The 17432-nt window shown below is 52.4% G+C and overlaps 1 protein-coding gene across 1 annotated transcript in view; it reads right to left on the reverse strand.

Moving 5' to 3' along the window:
• Positions 1-3009, reverse strand: part of PRDM8 (PR/SET domain 8) — a 4051-nt gene extending 1042 nt beyond the window's left edge. The window contains exons 1-4 of the mRNA XM_026042562.1: positions 2970-3009; positions 1143-1363; positions 602-833; positions 3-358 (exon numbers count right to left, since the gene is read on the reverse strand). Of these exons, the coding sequence (XP_025898347.1) occupies positions 3-358; positions 602-833; positions 1143-1361 (807 nt within the window). The 5' untranslated portion in view covers positions 1362-1363; positions 2970-3009. The remainder of the gene's footprint in view (positions 1-2; positions 359-601; positions 834-1142; positions 1364-2969) is intronic.
• Between the last annotated feature and the right edge of the window lie 14423 nt (positions 3010-17432).

Below are 17432 nucleotides of genomic sequence, written 5' to 3' on the forward strand. Positions count from 1 at the left end.
GCCGCGTCGCCGCTGCCGTCGGGGGGCGCCGGCCGCCCCGGCGAGGCGGCTCCGCCCGAGCCGCCGCCGCGGGAGTTCTCGAGCTCCCGTGCCAAGTTGTGGAAGTCCGTAGAGGGCTTGGTGGTGGCGGCGCCGCTGCCGTCGGCGGGGAAGTGGTGGTGGAGCGGCCCGCTGGGCTTGCAGTACTTGCCGGCCTCCTGCTCCTTGGCGGCGCCCTCTTTGCCGCCGGTGGCCTCGGCGGCGGGGCCCGTGTCAGCGCCGTGGAGCCGCTTGGGACAGCGGAAACGCAGGTGCGCGGCGAAGGGCAGCTCGAACTGGAAGCGCTGGCTGCATTCGGGGCACGCGTAGGGCGGCGAGCCTGCGCCGGGCACACACACACACAGCGGCACCGTCAGCTCGGCCGTGCCCCCGGGCGGCTCGCCGAGCGGCTCACGGGGGAAGGGCGGGCCCCGGGATCCCCGACGTGCCTCCTCCCGCACCCCTTAGGGCCTCCTTCCCTCCACGCCTCTCTTGCTGCCTGCGTCCTGTGCCGCTCGAGCGCATGCCGCCCTGCCCGGGAGCCGCGGGGAGGGTTAGGGGCCGTCCGGCGGGGGGCACCCACCGTTGCTGCGGGCGGGGGCCCGGGCGGGGCTGAGCAGCAAGAGCTCCGTGAGCTCCTTGCCGTACCACACGAGCAGCTCCTCGTCTTTGGCGATGCGCCGCAGCGAGCGGTAGAAGAGCTGCCCGCTCTTGATGTAGGCCTCCAGGTTCTGCTCCTCCCGCTCGCGCGCCGACTGCACGAGCCGCAGCCACATCAGCCCCTCCGACGAGCCGTTCGCCGCCGACGTGTCCACCTACAAGGAAATTCAAGTCCCCAAAACAAAACAAAACAAAACAAAAACAAAAACAAAGAAAGAAAATAAAGAAAAAATCACACACAAATAAAACAAAACAAAAAGACATCCAAATAAATAAACAGAGCCGGGTGGAGGGAGACCGAGACGTCCGAAGGGATGCGGCGGCGGCGCTTCCCCGCCGACGGCCCCGAATCGGCCTCCGGTGGTGCCCGTCCCCTCGCGGGGCTGATTCCCCGAAGCGGAGCCGGGCAGGACGACGGGCGGTCCCCGACGGGGCGGCCCCGGGGTGCTCGGTGCATCCCTTACCCGGAATATGTAGGGCACGGTGCGCTTGTCGGTGGACTTGAGGGCGATGAAGGCGATGCTGTCGTACAAAGACGTGTGGCTCAGCACGCAGGGGCCGAAAATGGCATTTTCCGGAATGTCGCAGGTGGTGTAAACGCTGGTGAAAATGTCAGTCAAGCACTGCTGGACGGTCTTGGCGTCTCCATCCCATATCCCCCTCTGGACGCCGGCGTCCTCCATCCCTGCAGGCGGAGAGGGGAGGCAAAGCGGGCACGTTACATAACGGCGGCGACGCCGCGGGAAGGAAGCGCCGCGCCGGGAGGTGGCCCGCGCCCCGCCGAGGCCGCAAGAGCCGCCGAGAACACGGCAAAAATACGTTTGTAAAAAATAGTTGGTATTAGCAAAATAAAGGAAAAAGACAAAACAAAGCAAACAAACAACAACAACAACAAAAAGGAGAATTCGGAGGCAGGCGAGCACTTTCCCCGGCTTGAGGAAAATCAAGAAGACGAGGAGCTCTGCGAGGCGAGGTGATTTATTTATTAGCGAGCCCGGCTGCGAGCGCGACGGTAGCTGAGGCCATGCAGGCGGAGGGGGAGCAAATCCCGGTGTACGGATGCGGGCCTGGCAGGAGCTGGACAAAAAGCGCTGCCGCCCTTGGGCCTCCGCGCGAGCCGAGGTGCGGGGCCGGGGCCCGGGCGGCCCGGAGCTCCGCGGCCCCCTCCAGAAGAGGAGCCCGGGCCGCTCTCGGGGCTGCGACAGGAGAGCAGAGCGAATGGGTTTCAAGTGGCTTGTCATTGTCACTGACTGCATGTCAGCTAACCTCCCGCTCGGGTCTACAAGAGGGAACGTATGTCTGCTCATTACCATAATCCAGCACTTTCCCTCCGAGACTTTAATTAAAAGCAGCAAGCAGAGGTAATTATTTTTACCTCGACACGCTTATTTATGGAGGAGAGCGAGTCGCAGCCACCGCGTTGGACACGGAGAGAGAGGCAGCAGAGGCGAAGCGGGAAGGGCGCCGGCAGAGCCGGAGCGGCGGGCGGGCCAGCCCCGTGCCCGCCGCCCCCGGGCCGCCCGCACCCCCGGAGCGGCCGCCCGCGCCCCCGCCGCGCTCCGGGAAGCCGAGGCCGGGGGAAGGCGCCGGGCTGAGGGTGCCCTTTCCATTTCAAACCCGATTAGTTTAATGCCGCCTTCCAGCCCATCTGCCATCGAATTTATTTATTTTTGGGCTGCTCGCGAATAAATCTATATCTGCCTGGGCGTGCAGGGAGGCAGCCGCCGCCACGCGCACTGGCCACGGCCCCGCCGGGCGCCTGTACCGCCGTTTCGGGCGACAAACACGTCGCTGGGATTCCCGGGCGCTTCTTCTCGCCGGAGCTGGCCGCGACTCCCGGGACCCCCCGGCTTCGGGGGCCGTTCGGGAGGGCACTTTCCCTACCGCGCCGCTGCTCCTGTCGTTACGGCACGACCCAGCGCGCCCCTTCCCCAAAAGGATTATGTCGAGAAACGAAACCAAGGGCACCACGCAGCCCCAGCGAAACTTTCCTCTCGCCGGGTGCGGGGCCCGCACGGGCCCGCACGGCCGCGCACCTCGCGGCCCCGCCGCCGCCCCCCCTCCGACCGCCCTTTGTCCGGGCCGGGCGGCGCCGCGGCCGGAGCTGCTGCCGGGCAGGGGGCAAGTGGCCGCCCTGCTCGGGCAGGGCGGCCTGGCTCCGGGCGGCAGCACAGCCGTCTCCCGGCTTTGTTCCCGGCTCCGCCTGCCGGGACCGGCCCCGGCAGCGGCCCACCCGCCCGGGCTCCGGGGAGCGGAGGAGCCCGCTGCGGCGCCCCGCCCGCGGTACTCACCAGGGAGAGTGGGGATATAATCCTCGCCCTGACAAGTGCCACAAAGCTGGGCTGCTGCCTCCGCTCGCCCCGGCGCCTATTGTATCAGTGCCGCTCCATGGCCGGCGGGGCGCGCGGCCGCTGTCCGGGGTGCTCGGGGCGCGGGCGAGCCGGGGAGGCGGGCGGCGCGGCGAGGGGAGCGCGGCTCGTGCAGATGGACCCGATGCAGTGAGTGACTGGCACCCAGACACACACTTTTTGTTCGCCGCACATAATCTGCCCAATGACGCGTGACAGCCCACGTCCCCTCCCTTTAACCCCTTCGGGGGCGGCCCGCTCGCTGCCTGTCCGCCCGGCCCTCACCTGGCCCCGCCACCAAGGCACCTGCCGTGGGGGAGGCCGCTTCCCGCTCCGCGACCCCCGCGGCTCCCGGGGCGGCCGCTCCGGCTCAGCACGGCGGCAGCTCCACGCGGGTGGGGGCGGCCCGGGAAGGCCCGACGGCTGCCGCTGCCACAATCCCGGCGGCCGCTTGGCTGCTCTGCCCGCCGCGGCCGCGCTCTTCCCTCGGCGGGACCTTCACCCCCTCGTAACCGCAACGCCAGGAAAAAACGCCTGCCCCGGTCCGGAGAGAGACAGGGAGAGCCGCGTTCGTGCAGTGGGATTAAGCGGCCGCCTTGATCGGCAAACGCGGCTCCCGCTCCCCGCACAGGCCGGAGAGCACCCCCGAGCTGCCCGCCGTGGTCCTGATCGGACAGCGCCTCGCGGCCCACGGGGCGGCCCCGGCCCCGCCGCTGCCCCGCGCTCCGGGGCGGCCGCAGCGCCCGCCGCGGCTCGGCGCGCGTTCAGCGCCCACCAGCGCTGTCCGGGCCCCTTTCGCTGCCCGCGCTGCAGGCGCCCACCGCGCTAGGGGCGTAAAATAGATCCTCTCTCCCCAAACTAAACAAAAGGCGGCCCGGGGCGACGGTCGCAAGCGGCGAGTGGGCAGAGGGCTGGCCTCCGCATTCACTTATCCTCCATATAATTATGATTTTCCCCCCCTTGCATTAGGATTAAAGGCTGCTCATAATATGCTTTCAACGTTTATCTTATTAATTCAACAAAACCCAGCGGCTCCGAAAAGGGAGATTGACATAACATTAAAAAAATAGGGGAGTCTGTAAAAATTTGGATCTTCGTTCCTGCTTCGCGGGGATTTCCCCTTCCTCCCTCCTCCCCTTATTTATTTATTTATTAAATGCTAAAGCTCTTTCTTTGTGATATAAATTTTCCAAATGACTGTCATTAATACGTGGAAAGAAAATCTACACGTTATTTTTTATCCGCAATAATTTTAAGGGATACCACGGTACATAAACTATCTGGAAATTGCTTCGACATTTTATCGGATCCCCAAATTCCCCGATGCTAAACAGGAGCGAAGAGGCATTTACGAGAATTTATTCAGCCTCCGATGCAGCCATAAAAGTGAATCCCGCTCAAGAGCGTCGCCTCAGCCTCGCAGAACAGTTTTATATATAGTGACTGCTTCCTTTAAGCTGGCGTTTCCGAGGGCTGCATTGGGGGGATAACAGGAGCAAACCAAAACGGACTCGTGCTCCCTGCAAGAGCCGAACCCCATTGTGTGGAGAGCCGGGAAGCGCGGGCTGCGGAGCAGGCGGCGTGAAATGTGCGGCTCTGGGATGCAGAGGCTGCCCGCGCCCCGCGAAAAGCCGGAGCGGGAGGAAAAGGTGCGCGGGGTCCCGACCCGGTGCCAGCCCGGGGAGGCGACCGCCACGGGGGGTGAGTGATGGAGTGGCCGGACTCCCCAGGCCCGAGGAGACGGGGACGAGCGCAAAACGAACAGCTCTGGGAAAAGTTCAACCGAGTCCCCTCGGAGCGGGGCGGCACCAGCCCCGTCAGAGCCCGGGCAGCGCGACCGCTCCGTCCCGTCTGCCCACTGCGAGCCCAGCCTGGAGCTGCCCGGGGCGCTCGGAGCTGAAGGAGGCTGGGGAGGTGGTGACAGCCCCCGGGACGCGCTGGTCCGGCTGAAGGGACAACGCGGCCATGATCCTGTCCACGGCGTTTGGCCACAAGACTCACTTAAGCTCTCAGCAGCAAAGGGAAGGGTCGCTTTTCTCCCCTGGTGAGTTACCATGGGGATGGCGGCAAAAGACTGAGGATCTGTCTCCCTAGGGATGTCAAGACACCCTCCAGGCTTGTGCTGGAGAAGCCTTCCTGTTCCTCCCTGGGTTTCACCAATAAAAGAGGGAAAAAGAGGCCAGCAGAGGCTGCACAATCTGTAATCAGAGATAGTCCTGGATCCCTTGGGAGATGCTGCCTCAGTCACGACATGGTAAAGAGAATGCAGGAGGCCTATGGATGTACAATTATTCCTGTGAGGACACAGATCACCACCCAAAGACTGGTTCACAGGTGACCTAATAATAGTCATCCATGAAATAAAATCCCGGAGGAGCCTGAGAAAACATTTAAGTTGCCAGAAGCCCTGAAATCCAGTGACAATTATTTAGGCAGGGAGAAGGAGGAATTCCCAAAGCTGCCTTGCCCTCATCCCTGCCTGCGCCCATTGGGAGGCACGGCTGGCATCTGCTCCTCAGAGCAGGGAAGAACACAAGAGGGAAGGGAGAGGTGCTTCTAACTGCAGCACAGAGCGTGCCACAAGCTTTCCCAGTGCCTAGAGAAATGCGTACAGAGCTGTCCCCTTCCCCTGAGAGAAGCACCATGGCTGGGCCTCTGTAGTGGAAATAAAGAGGGGCCCCAGCTGAATTACCAATTATTCTTTTCACAGTTCGCTATGACTAGGCTTGCAGATGCGTCTTGTCCTCAGGACTTGCTGTCCCAGGGATACAGGCAGCTTTACTCCCACTCCGTAGGTGAGCAGACAGAGGCAGAGCGACCCTCCTTCCGCCAGCAACATGCCGAAACTGCTGCATCAGTCTCACAACCAAGCATGATATTTGGCACATCCGAGGGCCTCACCAGGGCTAGGGCACACCAGCAAGACACGGTCTGTCTCACTTTCAGCTCAGCTTCAAAACGAGCCCATGGTCCCTGCCCCTCCACATTTCCTTTGACCCTTCAGTCTCATCTTGCTGATATTTGTGCCAGCATCTGGGACTTGCACGTTAAAACTACCACCACATCATGCATGTGCAAAGCCCGGCTTTTGCTCTAACTCATTCCCAAAAGGAGAGAACGCTCCTGCTGCAGCTGGAAGCCTCAGGCAGGCACAGCAGCATCCAGAGCCACCTCCCCTCCACACTTTTTCACACAGCTCAGGCAAGACAGAAGCATCTCTCCTGCTTTTTCAGTTCCTGACCACACTCGGACTTCCTCCTTCCTTCCTTCAGTGCTTTTCAGAACACTTAAAACATAGAAACAATATATTTGAGTATCAAGATACACATTCACTGAAGTGTTTCAGAAAATTTGCTTTTCAATGAATAGAAAATGAAGCACCAAGCATCATATACACTGGTTACATTAGTCAGAACACTGGCTAATTTATAAACCCCAATCACTTTTTACTTCGTATATGAAAAGTATTTTTTAAATTGTGGTGTTATATTTTTCCTAGAATTAAGGATGTAAGGATGTGTGAAGTATTTGCCTATCTTTAGAAAAATATTTAACAGCCTGATAGGCAGTATTATGGGTTACATGAGACTAGGAATGAGGGAAAATGAAAGGGGGAAGGCAAGGTAAGACTAAAATCTATTTCTCACTCCGTTACACCCTGGGCCTTCTGGTACCTGTGCCGCAGTCCTGCGAGCCACTGCCCATCGCAGCACGGGTTGCCGGAGTCACCCACTGCACAGCGCTCGGTTGTCTCCTGCTCTGCTCACAGAGAGGGCTCGAATTCGGTAGCAGAGGTGGGAGACCCTACAGAAAGGGAGAGATGTGATCGCAGACACGCTCTAGGTAGAGGCAGGAGCCGTGGCTCAGCAGAGGCAGGAGGGAGTCGCTGCAGAGAGCTGCCCCAGGGGGAAAGGGACACCCCACCTTGGCACTGCCCCGCACCAGAGGCATCCAAGTCAGGCCAGCTCTGCCTCCACTTTGGGAGATCTGGACTCTGACACAAGCGGCTGGCAGCCCAATCCAGGCGGCTCTCTGCAGAGGCCACACGGCCTCTGCTTTGTACAGTTTATTAGGATGTCACTCAAAACTCCCCACAGGGACTGAGAGTTGCTGCTTTCAGGGTTATACACGCACAAGCCTTCACAGGAGCTGAGTCCCTAACATACTTCCATGAGGCAGATGATCCCCAGCCAGGGATAGCCTTTTCCTCTTCATAGCCTGCGGGGCTGTGAAGGCCTCCAGTGCTCCAGTGAGTGACAGTCCCTAAAGTTTGCAGGGGTTTGCTGAACACTGACAGAGAGGGGGTGGGGAGAGCAGTGAAAGGAAAGAAAGAGAGGGGGGAGGGAGAAAGAAAAAAAAAAAAAAAGATAGATAGATGCAGAGGATTTCAGCTCGGGCTCTGCTACAGTGACTTGACACGGGGTGTGTGAAGGAGCTTCAAACTTAAAAAGATTTATTTTCTCTAGTCATAAATCTCATCCCGTTGTTCCTCTGACCAACCAAGCATGATAAAGTCCTTTTCCATAAAGTATTCAGTATTAAAGCCACAAAGCTCACCCAATCAGTAGCCATCTGCTTCTCCCATAACTGCTGCTCCAGAAGCAGGGAAAAGCAGCCAGAAGAGAAAGGGCACCACTGTTAAGGCTCCGGGACAAATGAGGAGGCACTGAATAGCATTTGAAACCTTTAGTTTGCCTTGTATATCTGTATCTATAGAGACAGAGAAAGAAAGGAAGCATTATATTGATACAACAATTGTAAAACAAAAAAAGGAAGAGGCATCTAAAGGGCAATACAGCAGGCATCAGAGGGCCCCACGTAAAAGGGATGCTAACAGATTTATAGAAACCTTTAATTGGTTTTCAATTGAAAGATAAAGAGGTTGAGGAGGGAAAAAAAAAAGAGAGAGAGGGAGAGAAAAGTGGCAAATCGGCCTGCACTTCTCTCCTGCAAATGAAACGGATTTCATGCAGTCAGATCATTTTTTAGGTGATCTCCCTCGTGTTGAGCCCCCCCCCTCCCCTCTCCATCCTTCCCTCCGCTTACGGATCCACAACATCCTAACTCAGAAGCGCTGCTTTGAACTTGACTTTCAGCGGGCTTGGAAGGGACTGCCCTCCTCCGCCTTCCCCGCGCGAGTAGTAGCTAAATATATTCGAATAAGAACCCCCCCAAAGTCGCTCAGAGCACGCAGTACCTACAGGAACGACGAGGAGTGCCCAGCAAAAGCGGAGGAGGCAATAGCTGCCTCCCAGGGAGGCTACTCGGAGGTTGCTTCCTCGCTGAGGCAGGAACCGGGACGAGCAGGGAATTTACTGCTATCTGTCCTGGTCCCCTAATTCACAAAATAAAAAGAAACGGTGCAGATTGCAATTAACAGGGCGGGTGGTAAAGCGGGAGCCTGAGGAACGGAGCGATGCAGTGCGGCTGCTGCGGGGGCCACGGGCCAGCCCCGTCCGGGAGGGCAGCCCGTGCACGGGGACGGGGCGGAGCGGGCTGAGCCACCTGGGACCGCAGCCCCGCAGCGCGTCCGTTCCCCTCCCCACCACCCTCAAAAGAAAAAATAAAATAATAATAAAAAAAGAGTAACGAGAGAGTTAATGACCCAATTATTTGATGTCATAAGAGAAAAGTACTCGGCCGCAAAAATACGCAGAGTATTTATGGTAATGGCCTCGTGCGTCGGCTCTCTCTCCGCTTTGGACATGGGCATCTCCGTAACAAGGCTAAAAACGGAGCGAGGAGACGCCGCACCGAGACACACACACACACTCACACACAATAGGGCCGCTGGTCGGGGACGGGCGTTTGACGGCGCTCGGGATTAGCGGCCGCTTTCGGGGATTACTCCCGGGATTAGGAGGCAGAGAGGGCCCGTGGACAAGCTCCGCACTCCCTGCCCGGTTCGGTTACCGCCGCCTGCTGCGGGGCTCAGGGCCGCCCCCGGCCGGGGCTCCCGAAGCGCCGCCCGCCCTCGGGCCGCGGGAGGAGGAGCCGCCGCCGGCGGAGCGGGACCGGGACCGGCCCCGGCAGCGGAGCGCGGCGCGGGGAGAGCGCGGAGCAGCCGCGGGGGCACCCGGGCCGCCGCCGCCGCGAGAGGTGGGAAGCCGGGGCCAGCGGGGACCCAATTGCGGGAACAATCTGGGGGGCGCCGGGAGGCAGGGGGAGCGCGGTGGGCTTGGCCCGGGTGCCGGGAGTCCAGCTGCCCGGGAAAGCCCAGAAGGGAAAGTGTCCCCTCCTGCCGAAGGAGGGCACGGGAGGAGAGATGAAACCGGGGATGGTGCCGGCGACACACGAGTTGTGTCCCGGGCCCTTTTCTTTTTCTCTCTCTCTCTCTCTTTTTTTTTTTTTCTCTTCTCTCTCCTCTCGCTCTCTCAACAGACTCGGGTGGGGAGGGCGCCGGTTTGTGCCTGCAGTGCCCAGCCTCCCCACTGCCTCCCCGCGCTGTGCTCACTCACGCCTGTGCTGCGGGATCCAGGCTGGGACACGGTGGGGACACGCGTGGAGGCAGGGGCTGCCTGTGAGCACCAGCTGGAGCCAACCCTGGAAGCACTGAAAATGGGAGGAGAGAAAAGAAAAAGTTATTACTATTATCTTTTTTAATAGGTGCCCTGGCATGCGAGGGGGAGCAACACAAATATGATTTATGTACCGATTTAAACTGTGGGCAAAGAGCACGAGATACCAATTTATTACCCTCCCTCGTACAGTTTTGTTTCTCTTGCAATGCTGTGAGCGAGACTGAATTCTGTGTAGCAGGCACAAGTAACACCGTGCCTTTTCCCAAGCAGCATTGTGTCCAGTAGCACTGTATTATGTCAAAAAAACCCTGGCCCGGCAGCCCGTGGCACATCTGCTAGGTGTGGGGGACGCACACAAGCCAAGGTTCTCTGCTAAACGGCCTGCCAGAGCCTCTGCAGCAATGGCCAGTGCCAACCCCCCGGCTGCTGCCAGCTCAACAGCACTCCTGCTTCAGGGGTGGCTTCCTTCCAGGCTGGCACAAGCGGCACAGGAAACAATGCAGCTAGATGGAGGGGATGTGAGCGAGGCTGCGTATGGGAGCACCCAGCAGATGTGACAGTTACAGTGACCAGTCAAAGAGTAGGAAGGGAAAGTGTTAACATCTTCCCCAGATGCTGGGCGGAGAGGAGGAGATGCTTCACCATAGCAAAAGTCATGAGACTCGTCTAGTGAATTGCATGTTGGGCCCATAAAGGACAGGTGAGGTCTCAAGCGCCGAGCAACAGAATATCAAGGCTTGGGAATATGTCAGTGTCTCACAGCCTGGTATCCATTCACATGGGTTTGAAATTCAATAGTGAAGCAATCAGTAAGGACTTGCAGATGCCATTTTAAGTGTGTTGTGTAGAGAGAGATTTCTTTTTTTTTTCCCTCCTGCAAATAAACGCAACCAGTTTTGAAGGGGCTTTGCAGAAGTGATGGCAGGCCAGGTCTGCAGAGCTTCCCTCTCTGCTGCCTGGACACAACAAGCCTGAAACTGCTCTTCCACACAGGGACTTGAGACCCCACCGCTCACAGCCTTCCCAGAGAACAAGCTGCACATACCTGCTCATTCATCTGACTCGAGGTGTTGATCCTCCCCGCAAGTCTTCCCAGTGCAATCTGGACATCTTCTGCATTTGTGATTTAGCAGATTTGGAGCTGGTTTTGACACCTTGGTTTATAGCCTAAAAAGGGCATGTGTATAACTGGAGCAGGCCAGGTGCTCACTGCATGCGACGCTCTCATTTCAGTGATCTGGAGGAGAGAGATGGAGGCAAGAATCACCTGCACAGCCCTGCTACTTCCATGCTTCTGTGAGAAGAGGGTCCTTTCTTCCCAGCCTTTGTAAAGGCTCTTATCCCTGCCAAGTGAATAAAATACCTTGTGACAGTGTGGAGTAAAGGAAGGTCCTAGAAGAAGCCTAGCTTGTGGCTGCGTCAGAATGGGAGCCAGCCACTGTGCTGGGCGCTACAGGACTCGGGTGAAGAGCTGTAGGTTAAATGGAGCACAGGAGGCCCTTCTACCCATCGAGCTCACTTGGAAGCTCTGTCCATTTGTTTGTGGCAACAGCAGGAAATGATAGTGAAGAGCTTGCTAATGCTACCCTCTTTCCCTTTTCCTAATGTTACAACTGCTTGATAACTGAACTTAATCCAGCATTTTTTTTTTTCAGTGAACCCAGCAAGTAACCTCAAACAGACCCAAACTTACCTCATTTCTCTGCCTTTAATCTTTTAGCTTCCACACCTCTTTCCATTTTCATCCTTTAATTTAAGTAGTGGTTCACAAAAGTGTGTGAGATGCTACCTGCCCACCAGAAGGCACAATTCTTGTCTCAAAAATGAATTGGAAAGACAGTCTCAGGATCCTAATTCTTCAGATACTTTTTTGGGTTTTGTATGTTTGTTTGTAAAAGCTATTAAAGACCATGGGCAATTCTTAGTGTCAAAAACAAGACAAAACCTATTAAACAAAACAAAAACAAAACCCCATCATTTAAACAAAACACTCATGCACAGCCAAAGAATGATCACCTTCCCCTCCTCCTGTGATATCCTTCCTGAATTTATCTCTTATTTTATATCTCCACACACAGTTTTCTTGCAGACCCTCCACAGCTCCATGCTTCCTCCTGCCACCCTAGCCATGTTCACCATTGTGGTGACTGTCTCCGGTGCCATGTGTGCTCTGCCTCGGGCTTCTGAGGACTCTCCCAACACCCTGTGGTTGTGGTTTCCCCAGTCTCCCCTGCTTAGCCATCTGTGGCCCCAGACTCTGCTCTAAGCCCTTGTCCTTTTAGCCTGCTGCTCTGACCTCCCTGGGAAGTTTTCCCGATCAGCCTGCATTTTGGGTTGGGTGTTATCCACCTTCTGCTTAGTTTCTGAGTTTGCTTTTGTCCTGGTTAGTTGGTTAGCCTCAACCAACTACACATTTGCAAATTATATTTGCATTTTTTTCATAGTTTAATACATACTATACCTCAGCAACATGCTTCTGTCACAGTCTGTGTGACACCTGTAAAACTGAATCCACAGACAATAGATTCATTTTAAGAGGAGGAAAGAAACTAATAGGTAGAGATTTAATACTTCTAGCCCAATCTCCAAATGTTATGCCTTTGTCTAACTTTAAATACGTGAGTAATCCCATTTGATCTACTCTGGTGCTTAAAGCTAAGCTTATTAAGTGTTTGCATGGCAGTGGTCTACATGCAGAGGAGTCAGAAGAGAAAGGGAAGAAAAGAGTGTGACACTGCTCAGAAGGGGAGTTCTGGCAGTGGGAAACAATGCCTCGCTCTCCTTCCCCCCAAGGGCAATGTTCTCTTTTCAGCTGCTCATGGTGCTGCACAGCACTGGCATCAGGCTCTCCCTCTGTGTTTGGTGTTTCCATTGACATTAGCTATGTAAATGTGGTAATAATTAGGGCTGTCAGGATGAAAAAAATATATTTTCAAATTGTTGCCAAAACAAAAACCTGATTTTTTAATTCCACGTTCGGCTCAGTGATTCCTTTTGTCTAAAGCTCTGTGCCATTTTATTTTCAAGGTGTTTTTCTTACTACTCATTAGAGCTGTATTCATTGTCACTATTTTCAGACAACTATGTGGGAGAGAACAGAGTTATCACTGTTCCTACAATGAGAACTCTGGGCACAAAAGCACTTGTGCACATGCTCCTTTTACTTTCAAATGTTTCTAAGCACATACTTAAATTTAAGTACAAGTACTTTTTGGAACAGGGAACATCTCCTAGAACTCGGGCTTGATTCAAAAGCTGTACATCCGAGGAGCTCTGTCTCTTAACTCTGCTTTTAAGCACTAGAAAATCTCCTCCTTCAGCAGTATAAAACCGTGTCATGCTGTTTGATACATTTCTTGGCACAAGCACATTCTAATTCACAATAATATAATTTATTTCCTTTTTTAGTTTGCTTTTCTTTGGGTGCAATGTACTGTGTTTTACTGTATGTACTACTACATACTGCTTGCACAATGTTTTGCATGATCTAATATTCTTTGTTCAAAACTGCAAAAAAATCTAAATAAAGACTATAGTGTGTCGCATCAGTATAGGCATCAGCTAACGTTTTCTACGGCATATGGTACTTCAGAAGCCATATGTACCACTGTTTAGTGATTCTGGCAAAGAGGCACAGAATGGTGAAATCCAACTGCCAGGATTTCTGAAAACAAATATGTAAATGCTCCAGTGCTTTTGTTATTCATAACATACCTCTAACACAGCACATACAATATGCTGTTCATTCTGTAACTAGTATACTACTAAACTATATTTACTTCAGCCCTCATTTTAAGATTTTTCCATGCATGATTCCTCTATCTTTTCCATCAAAAGGAATTTAAATTTGAATTAAAAATAAAAAAAGGGTTTTACCTATTTTAGAGGATTTTCTGTTGTTGTTTTTGAATCATAGATCTACATAAGAATCTAATCGTGGAACAAAGAAACACATTATTTTGGTCTGAGAATGCCCATTTTAACTAGTGGGATGAAAGCAAGAAAAAGAAACCGCATTTATTAAGACGATCACTTTCTACTGAGCCAAGTCTCTTAAACCAGGAATAGTCTCCCAGGGAAAATTGGTTGGTTGGTCCTGCTCATCGACTAATGTAAAGCTAGTAGCCTGACAAATCCTTTGGGAATATATTCTAGGGAATAATTGTTGTGGGGAAACAGATGATTTCAGACGTGTCCTGGAAGGTAGAGAGGAGCTGTAAGATTCTGACCTGGGCAAGGAGCGGTCCTGAAGAGCTGGCGTTCGCTCACTGGCAGAGGAACAAAGGAGCTGTGCTCCACGGCTGCAGGTTTCTCCCTAGATGGACCGTCAGCATCTGTACAAGCATCTTTTGTGCAGCCACCTAGGAAGTCAGAGCACAGGCATTAGGGCAGCACACAGAGCTACGCAGTGCCTTCCTCGTGTGGGGGAGAATAACTCGCAGAAATCGATCCTAGCTCACACTTCCAGCGTTTATGCATCGCAGAAGCTCTTCAGACAACCTTGGTGATTGTGGTGGTGTTCCTTCCAGAGCCAGCACCGGCAGGTAAACAGAAGCAAATAGACACCCCCATTAATGATCTCTGGCAGAGAGACTTCGTGGTTCTACTCTCATCTTCAGGGAGCCTGTCATATTTGCTTGTGATTTTGCTATGAAGTAGTATTTCAAAATGTTGCTATTTAACATTCAACTTTACTATTCGCGACAAATGGTTTAAAAATTCTGTAGTCACAAATGTCTGTCTTTTGGATCATCAGTGTACAGGGGGATTTAAGTTATGGGTGTTATCAAATACGTTAGCAAGTTGTTCTACTTTTGTCTAATCTAAAAAAAATTACAATTGTAAATCACCACCAGAACCAGTATTTAGTTCTGCTCCGTAAAGTGGACAAACCTAGAGCTGGCTGGGGAATAGGATGAGAAAACAAAAACAATTAAAAAAAAATTACAATGCTTCTGTAAAACACTTGGTAGTCATAATTTTTAATATTTAAAATATATTTTTTAAGAAAAGGAACATAACCATTCACTCACACACCTTTTCAGTGAAAAGGTCTTACTGGCAATTCTTGAAATATTTTGCCCATATCCAAGCATGGCAGTATTATATATGTCACAGACGCATTTCTCCCAGCAGATTAAGACCTACTTTTTCGCTTCTTTGCAGGCTTCAACAATAATATCCCTTTTCAACAACCTCAACGTGGCCTCATGCTCCCTGCAGTCTCTGCTTAACTTTCCCCCTGCACAGAGAAAGCATATATGCCTATAACTAAATTCTTCCAACTGGCCCCATTCATTATCCTGAACCACAACAGTCTGTTTCCCTCCCACCTCTCAATGCTGCTCAGGATGCCTCTTTCCTCATGCAAAGTTCATAAAAGCATTCTGTTGCAAAACCTCACAAGACGTAAACAGGGTGATCGTGTGTGGAACTAGGCTTCTCACCTATAAATGCCCATCCTATTTCCACCCTGTCATAAAAGAACTCCTCAAAATTAGCTTTTTCATTTTCCTAGTTTCATGATTCCCCAGGCCAGAAAGTATCTTGCTGGGGACCTGTTATTTCTTCTGTTCTGTTCTAGCCAGCAGGTGATAAGAAGCTGCCATAAGAAATTTTGGCTTTGAGCTTAAGTAATGTCTGTATTAGAGAAAGGGAAAAAATGAGTGTGAAGTGGAGGGAAAAAAAAATCTTAGGAAGCCAAAAATAAAAGAGGAATAAACAAACACACAATCTGGCCATCAAAAAAGCCACAGTTTTCCCTCACTGCACTAAAAGCAACCATGCACAGTCGCAGAATATTTTGAAACGTGATAAGAAACCTATTGGGAGAGAGGTTAAAAAAAATGCAAGAGTCCAAAAGTGCAAAACAGTCCAACACACTGTCCGACAGCTATGGACAACAGTGAGAAAAAATGCTGAGCAAGCAAAATAATCCGTGTTCCAAAACAGGGGCATGCCAAGCTGCAAACTAAAGGGAAGGAAAAAGAAAATCGAAGTGGGTGGCACCACATAGCTGCCTGATAAGATGTACAAACCATGTTGTCACCGATAAAACACACGCCACAAAGGGAAGAGAGCCAAAAAAAGAGTGTGTTGATAGCATTGTTTTGTGTACATCAGCATTTATGGCAGGCCCAAGGTTAACCCTTGAACTACCTCTTGTGAATCCCTCTTGAATGAGCAAACTGATGATTTAATTGGCTGAGAATGGAATTATATCGATGCATGGTGGGTTGTTGGCTCTAACTCTAGACCTGAGCTTTTTTTTTTAATCAAGGGAACTATAGATGAAGTAGCCATTTGCTTATAACGTAAATGCAAATTTCTCCCAGAGCTGCATATTTGACAACTATTTTTTTTGCCTCTCCCCTCCTCCTCCAAGAAAGCAATACAGCAAGTTTCTCACATACGTTCTTGACTTGGTCCTGAATGACCAAGGGCATGTAGGAAAAGGTGTGGGAAAGCTGGATGAGATATGATGCAGATGCAGACACTTCTGTGCTTTTTGGCAAAATCACAGCCGTGAGCACAACATCAACAGAGCAACCCCCTAACACTGATAGTAACGAAGCGGGTAGTACCACACTGCTTCCCTGTGCGTGTGTTTCCTTGGCTGAGCGAGCCAGGTGTGCGAGCATTGAGGGAGATGCAGACGGACAGGCTCGCTCCTCTAGAGGGCGATTTAGAGCTCTCATCTCTAAACCTGGCACATTTTTAGGGGAGAATTTTTATCTGGGATATATGCCTCTAAACAGACTTTGTGCTTTCCATAAATTACCATCCTCATTTTCACAAGGACTGGATTAAAAATGCAGTAATAATCTGAACTGTTCTGCAGCCATCCTTGTATCTTTCCTACAAACATCTTCATATCGAAGTCCTCAGCACTCCTGGTCTCCCCTTCTGGAACACAGCTTCTGGCTGCCTGTACTTGAATCACAGAGCTGTTTTCTCTATTATTCCCCACAGATCTGTATGATCCCTCTCTTACACAGTACACTCTTGTTTTACAAGACTCTGCTCAGTTTTGAAACTCACTTACTCTACTCAGCTCGGACAGTCCTCTGAAAGTCCATCTTGCTTTTATATTTACATGCAAGATTTTCATGGCACTTCAGCCTGCCTTACCTTTTTGTTGCAAAACGAATTCTTCCAATTGCTGGGCATGAGTGCAGGGGCTCAATTCATCCCTTCTTCCTTTGCTTCCTGCAAGCTCCCTGAAAACTGAAACAAAGCACATAATTGCACTCTGTCTGCTTTTCTCTCCTGCAGAACAGAGACATAGCTTCCTTGCCTCACAGAACTGCTCTCAGATAGAGCTTCCCCGTGTACATGGGACATTCGGGCATCAAAATCACTTTGGCTGTCTGGGCTGCAGCTCGCTTGGCTAGGAGAACCATACAAGGACTTGGAGCAGGATTCCTGATATGTGTTCCTGCAGAATGAATGAATAATTTCTGTGCTGCATCTAGTGCCAGCACTTGCTCTTTGCCAGTTGGCATAGGGTACTGCTTCCTTTTCGGAGGAATGCTGAGCGTTCACCTTGCTTCACATCCAGGGGTGCCCCAGAGCCCAGTGGAAGTATCCATGAGCAGCCAGGCATGTGCTGAGGTACGGGATGGGGAAATAAGAAGCCAGCAAAAGGAGCTCAGTCATGTTTCAGGCGTTCCTTTAAACCAAATGTGAACAGCTAGTACATCCTTTCCCCTACCTGAAAGTTCCCATGGGAACACATAAGGCTTCTATAACAGCAAATTTTGGAACATGCATACATGTGAAAAACTTCTGATGTAATATTTGAGTCCTCAGATGTTCAACCATTTGCGCATACTGTGCAAGTGCCTTATTTGCATTGAATTTGTATTTGTTGCTATTCACATTT

The sequence above is a fragment of the Nothoprocta perdicaria genome, unplaced genomic scaffold (assembly GCF_003342845.1).
Source record: "Nothoprocta perdicaria isolate Ctin4 unplaced genomic scaffold, notPer1 scaffold_308, whole genome shotgun sequence".
NCBI classification, from domain to species: Eukaryota; Metazoa; Chordata; class Aves; order Tinamiformes; family Tinamidae; genus Nothoprocta; species Nothoprocta perdicaria.